The following is an 18637-nucleotide window of genomic DNA, read 5'->3' as shown; positions in this document are numbered from 1 at the left end:
TGATGTATGCTGATTGGGAGATACTTAAAACACATTTAGATCTGTCTCGACGAATCTCAATGCCAAGAACAAATGAAGCCTCACCCATGTCCTTCATCTCAAAATGAGATGCGAGAAAATGTTTGGTTTCTGTTAGCAATTGAAGATCATTTGAAGCAAGCAAAATGTCATCCACATATAAAGTCAAAATTATGAACTTACTCCCACATGTCTTAAGATACACACATCGATCAATGATGTTTTCTGTAAACCCAAAAGTCGTAATGACTTCGGAAAACTTAATGTACCATTGACGTGAGGTCTGTTTAGGTCCATAAATCGCTTTATTAAGCTTGCAAACCAAATGATCTTTACCACTCTCAGAAAACCCTTGAGGTTGATCTATATATACCTCTTCATCCAAATCACCATTCAAGAAAGTCGTTTTTACATCCATCTGATGTAGCTCTAAGTCAAAATGAGTTACAAGTGCAAGGACAATACTCATTGACTCTTTAGCAGAGACAGGTGAATATATCTCATTATAGTCAATGTCCTCCATTTGTGTGAATCCTTTAGCAACTAATCTTGCCTTGTATCTCTCTATGTTGCCTTTAGAGTCCCTCTTGGTCTTATAGACTAATTTACACCCTACGGGTTTTACTATTTCAGGCAACGACACAAGGCTCCATGTCTAGTTTTTAGCCATAGAGTCAAACTCTTCTTTTATGACATTAATCCCACATAGTCTGGTGATATGGCAGATCTTCTGGCCCTTGTAGATCTACGAACATGTAATTGATCATTTTCAATTTGTATGTCCACATCCTGTTCGTGTTCATCAGTATGATCTACACTTAGTTCATCTGGATCTGATGCATTGCCTATATGATTTGTATTCATGTCATCCTGGGAGACAACATAATCATACACATTTATTTTCTCTTTATCAGGTCTACTTTCAGTATCCTGTATTTCCTCAAAATTGAGGTTTTGTAATGCATCTAACCCAAATGAGTCATCTTCCAAGAACTTAGCCTTATTTGTTTCCACAATATGTGGTGTATGAGATGGACAATAAAATCTATAGCCTTTCGATCTTTCTGGATAACCAATAAAGAAACCACTGGTTGTTCTAGGATCAAAGGCTTTTATGTAGGGGTTATACAATTTAGCTTCAGCAGGATATCCCCATATATGCATATAAGAAAGAGAAGGTTTCCTACCTATCCAGAACTCGTAAGGAGTTATGGGAACAGCCTTAGTAGGAACCCCATTTTGGATATGCACTGTTGTCCTGAGAGCTTCACCCCACAAGGTTAGAGGGAGAGTAGAGTAATTTAACATAGCTCGAACCATTTCTTTAAGCATACGATTTCTTCTTTCAGCAACACCATTTTGGTAGGCGCTGCCTGGCATAGTGTATTGAGGCACAATGCCTTCTTCCTTTAAAAATCGTGCTAATGGTCCCTCCCTTTGTCCCATCTCAGTGAACCTACCATAATATTCACCACCTCTATCTGATCTGACTATTTTGATAACCTCACCGGTTTGTTTCTCTACTTCTTTCTTATAGTCTTTGAAAACTTGACACACATCGGATTTTTCAAAGATTAAGTAGAGATACAAATACCGAGAATAGTCATCTATAAATGTGACAAAATACTTTTCGCCTGTGTAACAAGGAGGGAAAGGTCCACAAACATCTGTGTGAACAATTCCTAACTTTTCAGTACATCGCTCGACACCTTCTTTATATATGTTAGTTTGCTTTACCTTTATGCAATCTACACATATGTCATTATTTGTAAAATCAAGAGATCGTAAGATCCCTTCATTTATGAGTTTCCTTATTCTCTTTTCAGAGATATGACCCAAACGGCGGTGCCATAGCATGTATGAATCATCATTTATGATACTACGCTTATTGTCACTTATACAATGACTAGAAACCAACAATTCAGGAGATTGGATCTTCACATTCAACTTGTATAAACCATCACACAAAATAGCAGAACCAATTTCAACAAGATCTTTATAAATCAACATTTTTTTTTTAATTTTCAAACTTTAAACAAAAATCAAATTTGTCCAGTCTTGATACAGAAATTAAGTTTCTACTATATGATGGAACAAAGAAAACATCATGAAGATCCAAAACAAAGCCAGTATCAAGCCTAATCTGGCATTCTCCTACAGCCTTCACATGTGAGCGCATTTTATTTCCTGAGAAAATGCTCCTCTCATGTAGTGTTGGTTCTCTTTTGCTTAGAAAGTCCTGTAAATTATTGTCCATATGCACAGTAGCACCAGAGTCAATCCACCAGCTATTAATAGGAACATGTAACATATTACTTTCAAATGAAACAAATGACATGTTACCTTTCTTCTCTAACCAATTCTTGTACTTAATGCAGTCTGACTTTTTATGCCCCTTTTTCTTGCACAAGAAACATTTTATAGGAGCTAAGTTAGTCTGCGCAGTTTGAGAAGCAGGTTGTCCTGTTGACTTCTTCTTGGCACTCCTTTTCATTGAACTTTTCTTTATGCCAACTTTACCAGCCCCAGAGTGAGAAACCAGATGTGCACTTTGCAACTTCTCACCCTTCATTCTTTCCTCCTCTTCAACACACTTAGACATCAATTCATTGAATGTCCATTCAGTTATGTGTGTTGTAACTGATCTAAAAAGAAGTATATTCAGTTGGTAAAGAGGTCAAAGTAAAGAATACCAAGAAAGATTCAGAAATAGTCAACTTCATGTCATTCAATTGAGAAGCAATGTTCCTCATTTCTAACATATGCTGGCGAATGTTACCCCCTCCTTGATATTTCATAGATATTAACTTTGACATTAGGGTACTAGCCCTGGCTTTATGAGAGCTGACAAATTGAGCCTCAACTGCATCCAAGAACTCTCTCACCGATCTACAAGGTGGGATAGCACCACGTATGTTCTTAGCGACCCTTGATTGCAAAAGCAACAAACTTAGTCGGTTAGAATGCTCTCACTTGTCAAAATACATTATTTCATTATGTGTACTTTCTGGTGTAAGAGGTGGTGGCTCAGGTCGCCTCAAAGCCATATCCAGATCCATATAACCCAATGTAAACACAACATTTTCTTAACATTCAACATAATTGGAATCATCAAGTAAAGGGATAAAATTTGAGCCATTAAAATAAATAGAACCAGGCACTGCAGATGACAAAAGATATCTATAAGTTGACATGCATTATATGAGACAAACCATATGAAACAGTAAACCAAATAAAAGACTCTTTATGTCTACTATTTTTAAGACAAATACCCGGGGTCATTAGGATACTACTTTGGTAATATACCTAATACGCACATGTATTCCGTCTTAACTTTATCTAGTAAAACTAGGAAATGTAAATCCAAACTATAGTTAAGCATAACACCTTTGGGTGTAAAATGACAGAACTATGTAAAGATCTATTTTCCTATTTTACTCTACTTATTTTCCTGAACATAACACACTACCTTTGGGTAATTATGCTACTTCAAATGAGAATAAATACAACATGAAACACAAATGTGCCTTTAAATCATGCGTAGTCACTTTGGTGAGGTATAACATGATTTAACTAATCATAGGCTCCTTACATTAGCGTTATCGTACAACTTCATGATCATGCAATAAAAATTAACTTTAGCATAATCCTAAACAAAACAGGATACAAGAATATAATATGTCATAATAACACATTTAAAATGAAACACACAAATCATTTCTGCATAATCAACTTAATGCTATCTAAATTGTTCATTAAAGCTCCATAAAACATAATGAATTGGTCCCGTATCGATCTAAAATGATCGAACCAATCCATTAAACACCTTAAATGGGCACAAAAAACACATGTACCAGCTTCTTCTAGCTTAGAACCGGCTCGTATCAGTCCTAAATGGACCGAACCGGTGGAAAACTAGATGAACCGGTCCGAAAAAGGAAAGAACCAGTCTCAAACAACTCTGAATCGGTTTGAAAAGACCCGAATCGGTTCTAAAACTGAATGAACCAGTCTGAAAATCAACTGAACCGGTTCAGAAAAGATCCGAATCGGTCCCAAAATGTTTGAACCGGTCCTGAAACAGATCGAATCGGTTCTGTTTTAAAATCAAACTGGATGGATACAGATCGGGGTCGACAGGACCCGACTCGATCCAAAATGAAATGAAAAAAGCGGGCGGGCGGAAGACGAGCAGGAACGGGTTTTTTTTTTTAAACATTATGGATCTGGGTCGGGTCAACACGACCCGACCCGGGTCCAACCGTTTCCCGCTCGACTGAGCGAGCTGTTTCAGGCAGCGAGAAACCGCCGCTCCTCTGCAAAACGCCCAATGCAGGGAACGGCGGGTTCTTCTCCGACGGGCTGAGGAAGCCTTGGGTCGGCGCCGGCGAGTCTCACGGCGCCGTCCGTCTATAGGGAAGCTGCCGGCAGGCCTCTGACCGGCCATCGCCTGTCCCTGTGCCCTCCATTTTTCAGATTTGGGCATGACCGGTGGTAGCGGGAGGACGACGGGTGATTGGGTGGATGCCGGCGACGACGAACCCGCCGGTGGCCTCCCTTCCTTCAGTCGCCCTTCAACGGAAGCCTTCCGTCGCCTTCCCCTTTCCCTATTTTCCCTGTTCATTCCCAACGCAGTGGGTGGGCGCCGGCAAGAGCCACGTCCGTTGCCTCTCCCTGATTCCTATCCCTGTGACTGCAACAGAAGCCCAATCGCCTATTGTGCAACAGAGGAAGGAACAGGCACGCCGGTGACCACGTTTCTGCCCTATTCCCTTTGCGTGAAAAAACAGTATGCAAAGGGAAACGCGCAGCGATGCGTGGTGTGGGCCCATAACCCATTGTTGGAGCTTTGCTAGAAATCTAGATAGCGCACAAACGAAAATGCAGAAATTCGAAAGAAGCATTGATGATTCATGTGTTTCAAATAAGGCGGAAGTAGAACCTGTAGAGGCGATCGCCGACTGAATGTCGGCGACTGTGGGAAGAACGGCTACAGTCCCCATAGAGTCGTTCCCCTGCGGAGGTAGCGGCGGCGGAGGCGGCAATGGGTTTCTCTCCTCAGCCATAGCAGCCCAGTGATGGGGACAGGTAATTCACGTATGGCTAAGGGGACCGATTACCCAGACGGTAAAAACTGAATGTATCTCACACCATCACAAGACACAAGTATTTATACTTAAGGGTCTGAAACGGAGACACAAATATTTATACTTAAGGGTCCGAAACGGATATGAACCCGTATCAACGCAGGACTATTGAGATGGAAAAATCCCAACATACAGGATATCATGAATCGATCAAAACATAGATGGGTGCATACGTCCACTTATGCAGCAGGTTGTTGTTGTCGGCAGAAATCATTGGTCCAACCAGCTACTTCACATTTAGTAATTGACAAGACATAGGCTGTGTTTGTCCCAAGCTTATTGCAGTAGGGGAAATCTGCCGTGGATTTCACAAGTGCAAATTTGAAATACGTGATTAGACGTACGGGTTGATTAGACGTACGGGTTTAAGATCCTCGCAAATTTGTGGTAGCCTCGGATTTGAGATATAAGGCCATGAAGCCTGGATGGATGCTTACTTACGAAAAATCAGTTTTGAATCTTCGTCCACTGACCTTGGATGCCATCTGTTCCCAATACTTTTTCTTTTTTGGGTCTTTCACTGGTGCAGTCTTAGCAACACAGTCGGATATTTTGGCTGCCTATTTTCATCACACGTCGCGATATTTTCGACGCCGATATCTCTTTTTTTTTGGACCGAAAGGGAATAAAGATAATAATAAGTGGCGATCTGAAAAATACATAAACTTCATGAGCGTCAGTTGAAAAGTCTTTCGCTATAAAATCGGAAACCCTAAAGAGGGTTTTCCCTCTACCGGGCGAGAAGCGGCGTCGCTCGATCTGCAACGAAAATGGTGACTCTCTCTCTCTCTCTTTTCTCTCGCCCACAGTTGATTGATTGCCACTGATATTGTCCATTTTGATGTTTTCTTCTGCCAGGTAAAGTACTCGAGGGAACCCGATAACCCTACCAAAGGTGAGCTTCAGATCGTTCTGATAGTCGATAAGTCCAAGTGTTCTTTTGAAATGTATATCTGATTACCGGCTGTTTCGTTGTTTTAATGGTGGTTTTCGGTTATGTTTCAGCATGCAAAGCGAGGGGTTCGGATCTCCGGGTTCACTTTAAGGTATTTCCATCTCTTGTTTGGCATCTTTGGTTGATCACTTGAGGTCTATATGTTCCTGTAAGTTCAACGTGGTTGTTCTTCTCATGCATTCATGGCGTTTCCAGATTTTAATTTCGCAGAAATTCTTTTTTACTTGTGAATATATAGATTCCGTTACTTCACCTATTTTTAAAATTTTTGTTGGTCTCTGATACTAGTGTCATTTCGAGCTAAGATTTAGATATAAATAAGTTTGAATTGAGGGAATGTCTTATGTTGTGGTTTTCTTGGACGTTTGTTGTGCTGTAGAATGACTATGGAAACGGATTTTATTGTTGTGGGCTTCCCCACATTCACCTTACCCTTTACGGCCACCTGGTTTGGCAACTTAGAGTTCAAGCATTGGATAGGGTTGCCTAGTTTTCTGTTGCTTATTTGTCTGCTTTAAGAAGTCTCATTATGTTTCTGCCTTCCATAAGTCCCGAAGATATCACTATAATGCTGTCTGAAACTATTTATTGTAGTTGGAGACTTGGTAACTACGCAGGAAATTAACCCTGTCCGCCATCGTTAAATATATCTGGCTGAAAATTATTGTCGATATCTTCTTGTTTTGGAGTAATTGATTTGTAGGCACCAGCTGGTATCTAACCTGAGGGAAAAAAGCAGGGGCTTGTTGTTATAATGAACTGGTCTCTCGTAAACTTCAGGAAAATAGAATGCATTGTTATTGGGTGAGCCGTTGTAGGTTCTACCTTTGACAAAAGGTTCAAAAAATGGTGCAATATTGCCTGATTCTGTTGTTTTCTATCGTGGGGCTGCTTTTTTCTTAGATATATCCACGTGGAAACTAGGTAGTTGGTATATTCTTTATTGGGTTAATTGATTGTTGGCATCAGTCGGAGTGAAACCTGAAGGAAAAAAGCAGGGGCTTGTTGTTATAATGAACTAGTCTCTCGTAGACTTCAGGGAAATGGAGCACATTGTTATTGGGTGAACCTTGGTAGGGTCTACCTGTGACCGAAGGTTCAAAAAATGATTTTACATTTCCTTGTGCTGTTTTTTTAGTTAGGGTGATGTCGCTGATGTTTCTTGTCATGTAAGGTATTGTAATGTTGATGATTACTGTTGATTCTCAACTAAGTTACAGGATGCGGCAAAATGGTTGCTGTATGCGTGTCGACATGCTGGCACTTGGACATGGGTACAGCGACAAATTTGGACATAATTTAAAAAAATACATATTATTTTTTGCATTTGGCAGGTTAATTTTAAAGTTTTGCATGTTATTTTTGTATATTAATTCTCAAAAATGTATTTTCCACCTGTTTTGCATTTGTCTCACCTGTTTTCTGTTAGTTTTGGACAATCCTTTTGGAATTGTGAACGCACACACACACACACATATATACACCTTACTGTATCCCTGTATGGCTGTATCCACAATTTTTACGATTTCCATGTCTGCTACTTAGGTTCTCATGTTACAATCTGTCCACTGTTAAGGTTTTCTTGGTGTTTTTTTTTAGATCTAAGGTCAATTTCAAACTGCTTTTCCTCCTCTCTTGGCTTGGGGATATCGTTTGAACTGGAAGACTGTATTTTGGTTGGAAGCCTCAGTTCCCATTGCTTATCAAAGAAAATCACAATTTCAGTTGATGTAAATAATTCAACTGCTGGACATGGATCAAGGGTGTTATCTGGGAGATCTTTGGCTATCCATTTTGTTTAATCAATTATCATCGATTATATTTTATGTATGTTCCTGTGCCTTTTGAAAATTTTGGTGCTGATCCAATATTCGTAAGTTTTGGATTGACATCTTCTGTTATAATTGTCACCTTTATCATTACCATCATTTCCTTTATGATGTCAACTATATCACTTTGCATTGTATATACTTTTAATTATTCTCGTTTGCAATTTTGTAATTTCTTTATCTTTTTGTCAACATAAACGCAAGTAGCCTCTTAATTTTCTATTTTCTAATACTATTGTATTATGCTTATTTTTCCCTTTTTTAGTCTTGCGCAATGTCATATTTCTTAATGGTGCTTTGGATGCATGAGGTTATTTTGAAAAAGAGAAAGAGTTATAAGAAAGTTGACTGGAAAAGAACTTGAAATCAATTCAAGGAAAAGAAAGGTTGGCATGGGTAAATAAATTTAGGCACAAAAAAAAAACTTAGTAGACAACAAAGAAAATAGCTTCATGGTCACCGTAGTATTGTGAGAGGTGCTGAGTTTAGAACAGCCTTGTCCAAACGGTAGCCAAAGAGGAAAATATGATATGGGAAGAGAGCTGTACTAGAGGCTGCCGATGGTCAGCTTTTTGGTCGTTTATTCAGGCCAACCATTCCATTAACTGATTGCTCATGCATCAGGTTTAAAGTGCCACCTTTATTTTTGACAAAAATTTGAAGTATGTGGTGTTAGATTTCTTATACGGGAATAGTTTTATGATGCCATTATCTTGCTGATCACAATATTTTACATTCCATATTATTAGGTTAATTTAATCAATATCCAGTGTATCTACTGTATGCCATCACTAGGGTCATCGGATGTATGTGCATTTATGTATATGCTTAGAAGAGTTTGCAGAAAGTGAATAACTAAGACTTGGTTCACTCTAGATTGAGTTTATCCTATATTGTCATGACCATGGTTTTTTTAAGAAAAAAAATTGTAAATTTTTTTAAAAATTTTGAGGACGTCTCAACAATACCTTCCTGATCATCACATCTCAATATTTTCAAAATAGTGACAAAACATGAACATTTATTGGCTTGATTGATAATCTTCTTTGATAAATGTCACAACATTTCTTTCTTGATCCCTTTTGTGCCTGTAGAATACCCGTGAGACTGCCTTTGCAATAAGGAAGATGCCTTTGGCCAAGGCTAAGAGGTACCTTGAGGATGTTATTGCCCACAAACAAGCCATTCCATTCAGGCGCTTCTGTGGTGGTGTTGGGCGTACTGGTCAAGTGAAGCTTCGTCATTCCAATGGGCAAGGGCGTTGGCCTGCAAAATCGGCCAAATTTATCTTGAACTTGCTGAAGAGTGCTGAAAGCAATGCTGATGTATGTGTTCTGTCACTGCTTGTTTTTGTTGTATTTTTGCACCCTTAAAGTTGTTTTAATGTCTTGTACAGGTGAAAGGTTTGGATGTTGACCAACTATATATTTCTCATATCCAAGTTAACCAGGCCGCGAAGCAGAGAAGGCGTACTTACCGTGCACATGGACGAATAAACCGTGAGTTTGATTCATTTGCTCATGATGTTTGCTTATATGCAACTTAAAATGTTTTAACGTTTGTCATTGTTAAACAGCTTACATGTCCTCACCTTGTCACATCGAGTTGATTTTGTCGGAGAAAGAGGAACCTGTCAAGAAAGAGGTATTTAGTTTGTTTTTGTATATATCTTATTAGAAGCATATATATTTGGTGGGTTTATTTCTTTTATGATATCTATGTCTATGTGAGTTTGTTTTGGACCATATAGAAAGTTTCTGTTTTCTTTAATTTTATATCATAGATAAGATAGTGGTTCGATTGTCATTTCTTTCTTTACCCTTAGTTCTGTGAGAAACGTTTTAGGTAGTCACATGAGCAAATAATTATAATGAATGTATGAGCTTTGTCCTGAAGCTTGAGAAATAACACATTTGCAGTTTCTATGTAACCTTCGAGACTCACAATGAGCCGATTACATCATTCTTTGGGGTAAAAATTATGGTAGAATTTGTGTACATTTTCTGTATCCTTTCGTTTTTACCATGTTGGCTGTTTGAAACGTTATAGGATGTGAAAACTGTCGTATGCAAAAGGTACATATTTGTCTTGAAGGCTGGCAACGGAAACATCTGTTTCTCTAACCATTGCTCTCATCATTCATAATAGTTGTCAAACAAATTGTTGTTCTATATGAAAACGCCTTCTGATGGGCTCACATATTTCAACTTTTTCCACATGATATTGCTTTCTTTGGATCAGTTTTTAGCCAGTTAGCAGAGCAAAACCATCATAATAGATGGTGGAAAATTGTCTTGAAGACTGGCAATAACATATGTGCAGTTTCTCCGTGCCTCTGTGATCCTTCATAGACGGCCTCGAACAGATTGCTACATTATTTTGTGATTAACATTAACATATCAAGATAAAAATAGTGAGAATTTATGAATCTGCTGTCTATTCGTATTACACTGTAGTCATGGTTGTGTGAAACTTGAATCAGTTAAAGCAAAAGTGGCACAAACTAGTCGAAGATGTTTCTCTTGGTCAACTTCCAGAGCATGACAACTGTGTAGTTTCTGCTCACAAACCATGATTGAAGAAGTCTCAGCCTTTCCTTCACGTATGGGACTGCTTGTCACCGAGCATTTTAGCCAGTTAGCAGAACAAAACCGTTACAATAAATGGCGGGTGTTTGTCTTGAAGGCTGGCAAGAGCACACATTTGCAGTTTCTCCGTGCCTCCTTGACTGTTCATTGTAGGCCTCGAACAAATTGCTACATTCATTTAAGTAGAAGATTATTTCTAACACATAATTTATCTATTTTTGCTGATAGGGTTAACATTATTTCAACTGGCTTCAATTCTGTCATCCTGCCATACGCAGTCCATCTTTGTCTCGACCTTTTTCGTTCCATTCTGTAATCTGTGTTTTTTGCAGGCCGAGACTCAGGTTGCCCCAAGGAAGAGCAAGAAAAATCAAGTTATCCGAAGTGGAGCCTCATCTTAAGTAGCATTGGAGAGCAAATCCTTTTTTGTCTCTACCAATCACGGATCCTGAAAATTTTCCCCACATGAATTCTTAGTTTTTGGGCTATTGCCCGTGGTTCCTTCCGTTTTGATGTGCCCTATTTAGATGTTTTCTTCTCCTCTGAACTTCATTTTTGGACACCTTCGGATGTTTAGGTCGTTATATGACAACCTGCATTAGACCGGTCATCTTGTGCTTTGTATATCTGGATTGTTTACCCGCTTCGTCCGACTGAAGCTTGCGCTACCTTGCTGTTGCGAATTTGTCCGAGTTGGATTAAGCATGAGAAATTAGGACCAAATCTGGGTGAGCCCCAAATCTTCGTTTGTTACAAGGAGTCAAATTTCATCGCTCCAGAAGCATATGATCACATTTCATTCCTACAATTAGCCCAGTAGTCACTATTTAAGTTCACTTCTTCTGGTGGTTCTTCCTACCATCTGGTGAATCTAACTTTACGACCTAATTGATCGAAATTGGCGACGCTGCTGGAGAGGACAACTTTCTAGTATGCCCTCCTTGCCTTCAAACAATGATTGGGCCAGTCGATTATTTTTTATTTGATATGGTACTGGTTGTGCGTTGAGAGGTAGCTGAATGTTGGCGCGGTCAAATGTCATTGACATACTACTGCTATTCTCACAAGAAAGTGTACGCATAGCCCGGCCTGTATTTCAAAAACGTGAGTGGTTCGGACTTGAAGATTCTGAATGGAAAGCTGTTTTTGTTTTCTGATTGATTTCATTATGATCGAAAACCCACGTTTTGCAGCAATATTGCAGGATGACCCTAGAACAGTTAAAATTTATGATGGGGCTGCTCTAATGCGGCAGAAAATGTTGGTGGTGAGTGCGTTTTCTGAGGGTGGCCCTAGTCAGTGGCTAACAGTTGGTATAGTTGGTATCAGAGTACACTTGGAAGGATCAATTGGAAGTTGGACCACATTGACAAAAAGTTGCAGATGATACCACTAAAACAACGTTAGATGAGGGTATTGTTTGAAGAAAGGTTAAAACAACGTTAGATGAGGGTATTGTTTAAAGAAAGGTAGGTTCATGGCATGAGCACTTGGGTGTCTCTTGAAGACGTGCAGCAACAGGGCGGAGATGCGAAATACCAGGATGACAGGGCGGAGATGCGACCACCCCGAGGCCTCCTTCCACCTCCAACTACAATTCAGTTTATTGGCCACAAAACATTTGTGTTCCTAGAGACTCTCGGAATATTCAATAGTGAGGAGAATGGCTTCATTTCTGCCACTGAGCCGCTCTCAGGGAGTGAGCAAGAGGCACATTGGGAATATGAGGAATTTCAAGGCCTTCCACAATGCTGCCTCTCAAGTGGCTGTATCCGCCCTTCCATGTTCTCCATGGCCAGCACAGACCCAAGGACGACACCATCATCATATCAATAGCACCGGAAAATTCAGGTCTGCTTGAGTCTTGCGAAGTTTCTGTAGGATCCTTCCAGAGAGGAAGGAGCAGAAGGCGCATGTTGCAGCCAAGAAAACCCCCCTTGGCTACAGTCCAGGGACACCCTAAGGGTGTAGGTTTTTGCAGCAAAACCCACAGTCGTGGAGAGGACGGAAATAGCCGGATAGAGCAATCAACGAGATATGCAACAAGGAGAGAGAGTTATCATAGCATAGTTGGGTTGCTTGGGCCAAGCAGCAGTTATGGTGTCGGGTTTTGCAGTGAAACCTAAAAACATGGCCAAGTTACGAGTCTTCCCACTTATATTAGCTGCTCAAGAACAACTAATCTGTGGGTCATTGTGTAGTTATCAAAAGTGGCGTGATGCTGCTCTGAACAAGGCTTGGGAGAAAGCGACTAGCATCAACGATGTTGCTTCTTTGGCAGTCCTTGCTCCTGAGGATCGGAGGTTTCAGATTGTTACGTCGTTGCATGTTGAGAAAGTTCGATTTACTAGGCCTAGGGCTATCAAGTTGGGAACAACCACTCATCCACTAAAATCTAGTCTCTTGGTTCCTGGATATGACATAATCGAGCTAAATTTAGGTTGGTGTAAGGCTGCAGACGGCGTAGACGCGTAGTGCAAAGGGGTCCTGTAGAAGCATCTAGTGATGCTGAATCCCCAACTTTGTTGGAAGGTTTAATAAGGGGAATATGTCATAATTTATATTGCAGATCTACAAGCTAATAGTTACACTACTCTCATGCTCCAAACCAAGTTGCGGTTACTAGTAGGGAATGGTCAAAGGGATTTTCCATATAATTCTCATGCTCCTTTCATGCAATCATTCTAGTGCAAAAACCCTTGAATTCTTGGTCTTATTTAAAGGTATTGCCTGCAGCCAATTTGGGGGAGGGTATCCTTGAAGTGGTACCTCACACTTATTACACATTATTATTTTCTGTAAGACACAAGGAGTAAGTTCACTTGATATGAGAGGAACCTGATCCACATTTTAAGGACCCATTCGAAATGATAAAGGTCAATGTTGTTGCTTCTCTACTGGCCGCATGTAGATGTCTTCATACACATGACACAAAGTGTTACCGGGCCTTAACTGATGCAGTGCCTTTTGAATATGAACATTCCATTACTTATTTGCCTTCATGCTTCATCTAAACAACAGCTAATGGTGTGTGGTGGGCGACGAGGTAACTATCAATGTGAAATTTCTTTCCTACAGTAGGAACTTTCACTTGATTGCATTCAGGTCTTATCTCCTTACTACTGTGAATACAATTACCGGCAGAAATGAACTGGGATTATCTTCATGGAGGAAGGAAGGAAACCCTTCTTTTGGCGTGGAAGTTCTGTCATCATACTATATAAGGGAGAAAATGATACTAAGATTAGCGATGGAATTGCAAAAAGTGCTCTCTAGTTGGATTAGTGGATTTTGGTATCCTGAAAATATTTCTGGAATTACTTGGGTTGAATTTCAAGGAGACCAAAGGAGCAACGATGTGGCGCAATGATGTACAGCTATTTCTTCCATCGTTAGATGTCACATCCCAAAAGTTATTGATCTACTTTTGCCTTTGATTTGTTTTCGGGAAGGTGGACATGATCTTCCATGTGCTTGCACTCCGATAATTCCAAGCAGATCTCAATGGCGGCCCATGTTAGTCATTTTCCCACGGAATTCGATGGTGCTCTGTTTTCATGAAGTTGACCCGGTGGTCCATTCCCGATCACCAATTGCTCGGTTCTTTGGACTTCATAGGGAAGCTGACTTTGTTAAAAAATTGTAACTACATGCTAGTAGACTGGTGCTATATTAATTTTCCATCAATGTCGATATAGCATGACAGCACGAGGCCCTTTAACCAAAAGTCACTCCATGAGCAGGGTAACCAGTGGTTTAGTTCAGATGCTGAAAAGGAAGCCAACCGACGGTCTTTGAAGGCTTTGTAGAGGTCCGATCAAGAGCATTTTGTTATCCTCTCTAGGTTGTTCATAAATCCTCCAAACGATGTTTATCCAAATTAAGAACATGCCTACCTACTGCTGATTGCTTAGAGGGTGTTAAAAGATGAAATAAAGAGAGCATTCATCAACCTAAGCATGAAGCCTGTAAGCCCGTGTCATTCTTTTCACTTGAGGCTGGAACTTCTGAAAGAGTGCTTTTGGCATGATGATGACAAGCCTCCTTATCTAAACTTCAAATGACTGCATTCCAACAAGAGGTCCTGATACGCAACCACTCTCTGAGTTCTCCGCACTAGTCATCTGCTCATTGCTTAGAGCAGGACTCCTGATGGGCATATGATCATAATGCATCCAGTCCATATTAGAATTATACATTGATATGGGCAGAGCTATGTTGCTGGCAGTTTCTAGTCCTTCGAAGCCAAATTTGCTTTCATCAAAAAAGACATATTGACTGATATAGGTCTTCTTTTTCTTTTGGATCAAAGCACACATACCCCTTATGCTTGACGTCATATCAAATCGGAACACATGCCTTAGTCTTGGGGTCCAACTTGTGTCTATCGTAATCTGTAAATACATGATAACATGTAGAGCCAAAGATTTGAAAGAGAGAGTAATCTGGCTTATGCTTAAACACAATTTGATATGGTGTCTATTGGCTGCCATGTTTTTTGGGTAGACAATTTATAATGAAAACTATTGTTTGAAAAACATCTACCCAAAAGTGAGAAGGCATTTTAAACGAGTGAAGCATGCAAAGTCTCATTTCCACAACATGTCTATGCTTCCTTTCAACTAGCCCATTTTGTTCAGGTGTGTAAGGGCAGGAAAATCGATGGAAAATACCATGAACGACCAAAAAACTCAAATTGAGCACTGATAAACTCTCCTCCATTATCTGATTGGAGAATTTTAATTTTTTCTTGTAACTGATTCTCAATAATAGATTTGAAATCAACAAATCAGTTGAACACATCCGACTTGTACTTGAGAGGAAATAGCCAAACAAAACGAGAGTAGTCATCTACCACAAGCAAATAATAATTGAAATTTTTCCTTGACTCACATGGATATGGGCCACATACATCGACATGGAGAAGCTCTATTGGACGAGTTGACTTGTGTAAGGCTGATTTGAACGGCAATTTGTGAGCTTTTCCAAGGAGACTTCCTTCACAAATTCCATCTTCTTTATTTGAAATCTGAATAAGACCTTTAGAACAAAAGAATTTCTATCAACCTTTTATTTGTGTGTCTTAGGTGTTGGTGCCATGTATCAAACGACGTAGGTCATTGACTTTTGTCTGCCAGTAGCGCTTGCTTATTTGATGGTCTGATCTCATACAGTCTTGCCCATGTTCTCGACCCCTGAGCCTGTATTGTGCCTATCTAAAGATCCTTCACTTATAATCCAAAAGGAGTGAACTCAAAAGTGCAATTGTTGTCTAAAGTGAATTGACTTACGGACAGTAAATTTTTTGTAATATGTAGTGCATGAAGAACTCAACGAAGTTTAAGATCTCAACATATTCCCAACATAAGAAACTGGAATAGAGGAACCATTGCCTACGATTATACCTTCGCCTCCCTGGTAGGTTTGTTTTTCGATCAACTGAGAATCATCCATGGTGACATGATTTGTGGCTCCGGTGTCTGGATACAATACTTCGCCTTTGGTTTCTTCAAGAGTCATGGCAGAAAATGCTTTATGAATGTCCCAACAATTTCTTGCAGTGTGTCTTTTCCTCCCGTAGTGTTGACATTCGACAATTGATTTTGCTTTATTTTGTCCTCCATTGTTGTTAGAGTTAGCGTTAGAAGGAGGATTAGAGTAGTTAGGTCGTCCTTGATTTGGAAGGTGACCTCCTCTTCCTCCACGATAACTGACTCTACCTCGTCCCCTGTAAGTCATAAAAGAGACATGTGTATTTTCAAATGTAGAGGATACAACCTTTTGGACTTGGGAATCTAAATTCTCTTTTCTTGGTTCAGCAACAAATTGTATAACCATTGAATGTGAGGTTTTCAATGGTGGTACTGATGGTTACACAAGTGACTATGCTCTCATACTCTTCTGGAATGCCATTCAATGTAATTTGGACTAAATCTGATGTCGATATTGGATGTCCAGCGACAGCGAGAGCATTGGCAAGGGATTTCAGACAGTACAAGTGAGAAACCATGTCGCCATCATCCTTCTTTATAAAGTTCAACTCCTTCTTTAGCATCATAATACAGAGGAGTGTGTGTATCATAGGATTTTTCCAATTCGACCCAAGCTTCATCATGAAGAATTTGTCCAAGAACTTGCGCCATTATCTTGAGCTAACTGATTTGAATGATGGCATGATTCATAAGCTGGATTTTCTTCATTGTGGCTGTTTGTTGTCTCTATGTATTGCATTGGGGCAGATAATGACCCATCGACATACTTCATGAGTCCTTGGGAGCGCATTACCGTTTGGATCTGACCTCTCCAGAAAAGATAATTGTCTTTGATAAACACCAAGCTGGAGGCAACTCGTGATGCCATATATGAGTAATAGAAAGAGGAAGGTAATACTTAGCAAAGGGCAAATTGTTGTTTGACGTCTCAGTCGAACTCCTCTGTTTCAGCAAGCAAGAGGAAAACGGAAAATCAGAGGGAGATCAATTTACCGAAAGCTCTGGAAATCAGAGTTCTATATCAGCAAATGAGAAAAGAGGATGCGATGGCGATCCTCTACTGACTGTCACAGAACCTCCAGAACGTCAAGCAGACCTTCAAAAAATTAGGCGCTCACTCGAGCGACCTTTTTAAATTCTGAAAATGGGCAAGAATGATCTCCAGACACCTGGAAATCGGAGGAACTCTTGCTGGACGGCTCCTGTGGTCGGATTTGATAACGCCGGTGGATTAAAGAACCGCTGGACAGTTGGTATTTCCTCTGTTTAGCGATTTTGGACACTTCTCGGGCATACTTCGGAAGTTCACAGCAATATGCCAGATTTCAAACGTGAACCAGACAAAATAAAAAAGGAATGGTAGAGAGGAAGAAAACCAACAATTGTTTCTCAGGCGGCTTTTTTAGAGAAAAGGCTTTGATACCATATTAGAATTATACCAGAATGGGAGAAAATCTCACTACGTTACAGTAGCATGTGGGGTGAGTATCTCTATTTATATGTGAATACAGGTTACAGTTGTACACTAGAGACGTTATAACAGTGAAGATACTCTTGCTATATACAAAATATGAATTGGGGATCCCGGATGATTGCAGCAGGCGTTTCATTTACAACGGTTGGAGGATAATTCTGTTACCTTTAACAGTCCAGTCCATAATTCATCGCTGAAGCAATCTATATCTTGGGGCATGCCTTGTCAAGACCTCCAGCTCCCAAGTGACACCAATTGGAGCTCGGCAGCATTTTTCCTACTCACGGCGTTTTTCAAAGGGGGAAGCATTAATAAGGCTAACATTCGTAACCAAGACTTGAGTTTGTGGTTTCCGTCTCTGGTATTGCTCGCTAGTACTGTCATGAGCACCAACCAAATTACGCATCCCAACTTTTTTTATTTTTTTATTTTATTTCGCTACATTGTTAAGCTGAACATTCCTTGTTTATATTTGGCTCATTTTTATACTCCCTTTCGTTTCGCTTGAGTGAAAGGAAAAGGAAGGAGTATCTCATCCATCCAAGAAAAAAAGAGCCAAAGCTCTCCTTCCATATGCTTCAACTTTGTTTGTGATCCTTTTTCCTTGGCACATAAAGGTTGGCACTTCTTAACACTCAAACCCATCAACCTTCTTTCCACCCAAGCTGTTCCACCAACCAACCTCCTTGGGGATTTGCACACTTTTTTTTTTTAATTAAATTTTCAAAAACAATTCTTTCGTGCTTATTCTTGTGATTTTGAGAGCGTTAACCGTGAAATCTTAATCCCGATGGTCGAAATCCAGCAAATATTCTTTTGAATTAGAATCAATTATTCGGCTACCAACAAATCACATCAGAAATATTATTTGGCTGTATCCTTTGAATTGTCCTCTTAAAGAAGCTTTAAATTCAACATCTCATGATTTGAACGCGAAACTGTGTTTTTTCTAGAATCACGACTGAATGGTAGGGTCGTATGCAAGATCAGCCATCAAGATTATTATAATTAAGGAACAGTACGCCCTTGTCTTCGCTTCACAATCTCAAATTCAAAAGGCCTCGAGAGACGTTTCTAAATAGTTCATTCATTATTCATCAAAATAGATACAAAATAGCACAAATAAACTTTTTT

General features: G+C 39.8%; 1 protein-coding gene and 4 non-coding genes across 5 annotated transcripts; all 5 read left to right on the top strand.

The window, feature by feature from the left end:
- The first annotated feature begins 5835 nt into the window (after positions 1-5835).
- Positions 5836-11147, top strand: LOC116250867 (60S ribosomal protein L17). Its single transcript, XM_031624839.2, has 7 exons — positions 5836-5938; positions 6024-6060; positions 6171-6211; positions 9044-9274; positions 9346-9448; positions 9526-9593; positions 10870-11147. The coding sequence occupies exons 1-7, from the start codon at positions 5936-5938 to the stop codon at positions 10936-10938; spliced, it is 552 nt and encodes a 183-aa protein (XP_031480699.1). The 5' UTR covers positions 5836-5935; the 3' UTR covers positions 10939-11147.
- LOC116251791 (small nucleolar RNA snoR74) lies at positions 6850-6980 on the top strand. The gene has a single exon (XR_004171849.1). It is a non-coding gene; the product is annotated as a small nucleolar RNA snoR74 (small nucleolar RNA).
- LOC116251792 (small nucleolar RNA snoR74) lies at positions 7109-7239 on the top strand. The gene has a single exon (XR_004171850.1). It is a non-coding gene; the product is annotated as a small nucleolar RNA snoR74 (small nucleolar RNA).
- LOC116251783 (small nucleolar RNA snoR86) lies at positions 10208-10325 on the top strand. The gene has a single exon (XR_004171839.1). It is a non-coding gene; the product is annotated as a small nucleolar RNA snoR86 (small nucleolar RNA).
- Positions 10593-10712, top strand: LOC116251784 (small nucleolar RNA snoR86). Its single transcript, XR_004171841.1, has one exon. It is a non-coding gene; the product is annotated as a small nucleolar RNA snoR86 (small nucleolar RNA).
- Positions 11148-18637: the final 7490 nt, after the last annotated feature.

Source organism: Nymphaea colorata, chromosome 3 (assembly GCF_008831285.2).
Source record: "Nymphaea colorata isolate Beijing-Zhang1983 chromosome 3, ASM883128v2, whole genome shotgun sequence".
NCBI classification, from domain to species: domain Eukaryota; kingdom Viridiplantae; phylum Streptophyta; class Magnoliopsida; order Nymphaeales; family Nymphaeaceae; genus Nymphaea; species Nymphaea colorata.
This window is presented reverse-complemented; position numbering and strand designations above follow the sequence as displayed.

Excerpts from the sequence above, each read along its gene's own strand:
- LOC116250867 (XM_031624839.2), top strand. Across the intron at positions 9,449-9,525 it reads TGCACATGGACGAATAAACC|CTTACATGTCCTCACCTTGT; the intron begins GTGAGTTTGATT and ends ATTGTTAAACAG. Across the intron at positions 9,594-10,869 it reads AGGAACCTGTCAAGAAAGAG|GCCGAGACTCAGGTTGCCCC; the intron begins GTATTTAGTTTG and ends TGTTTTTTGCAG.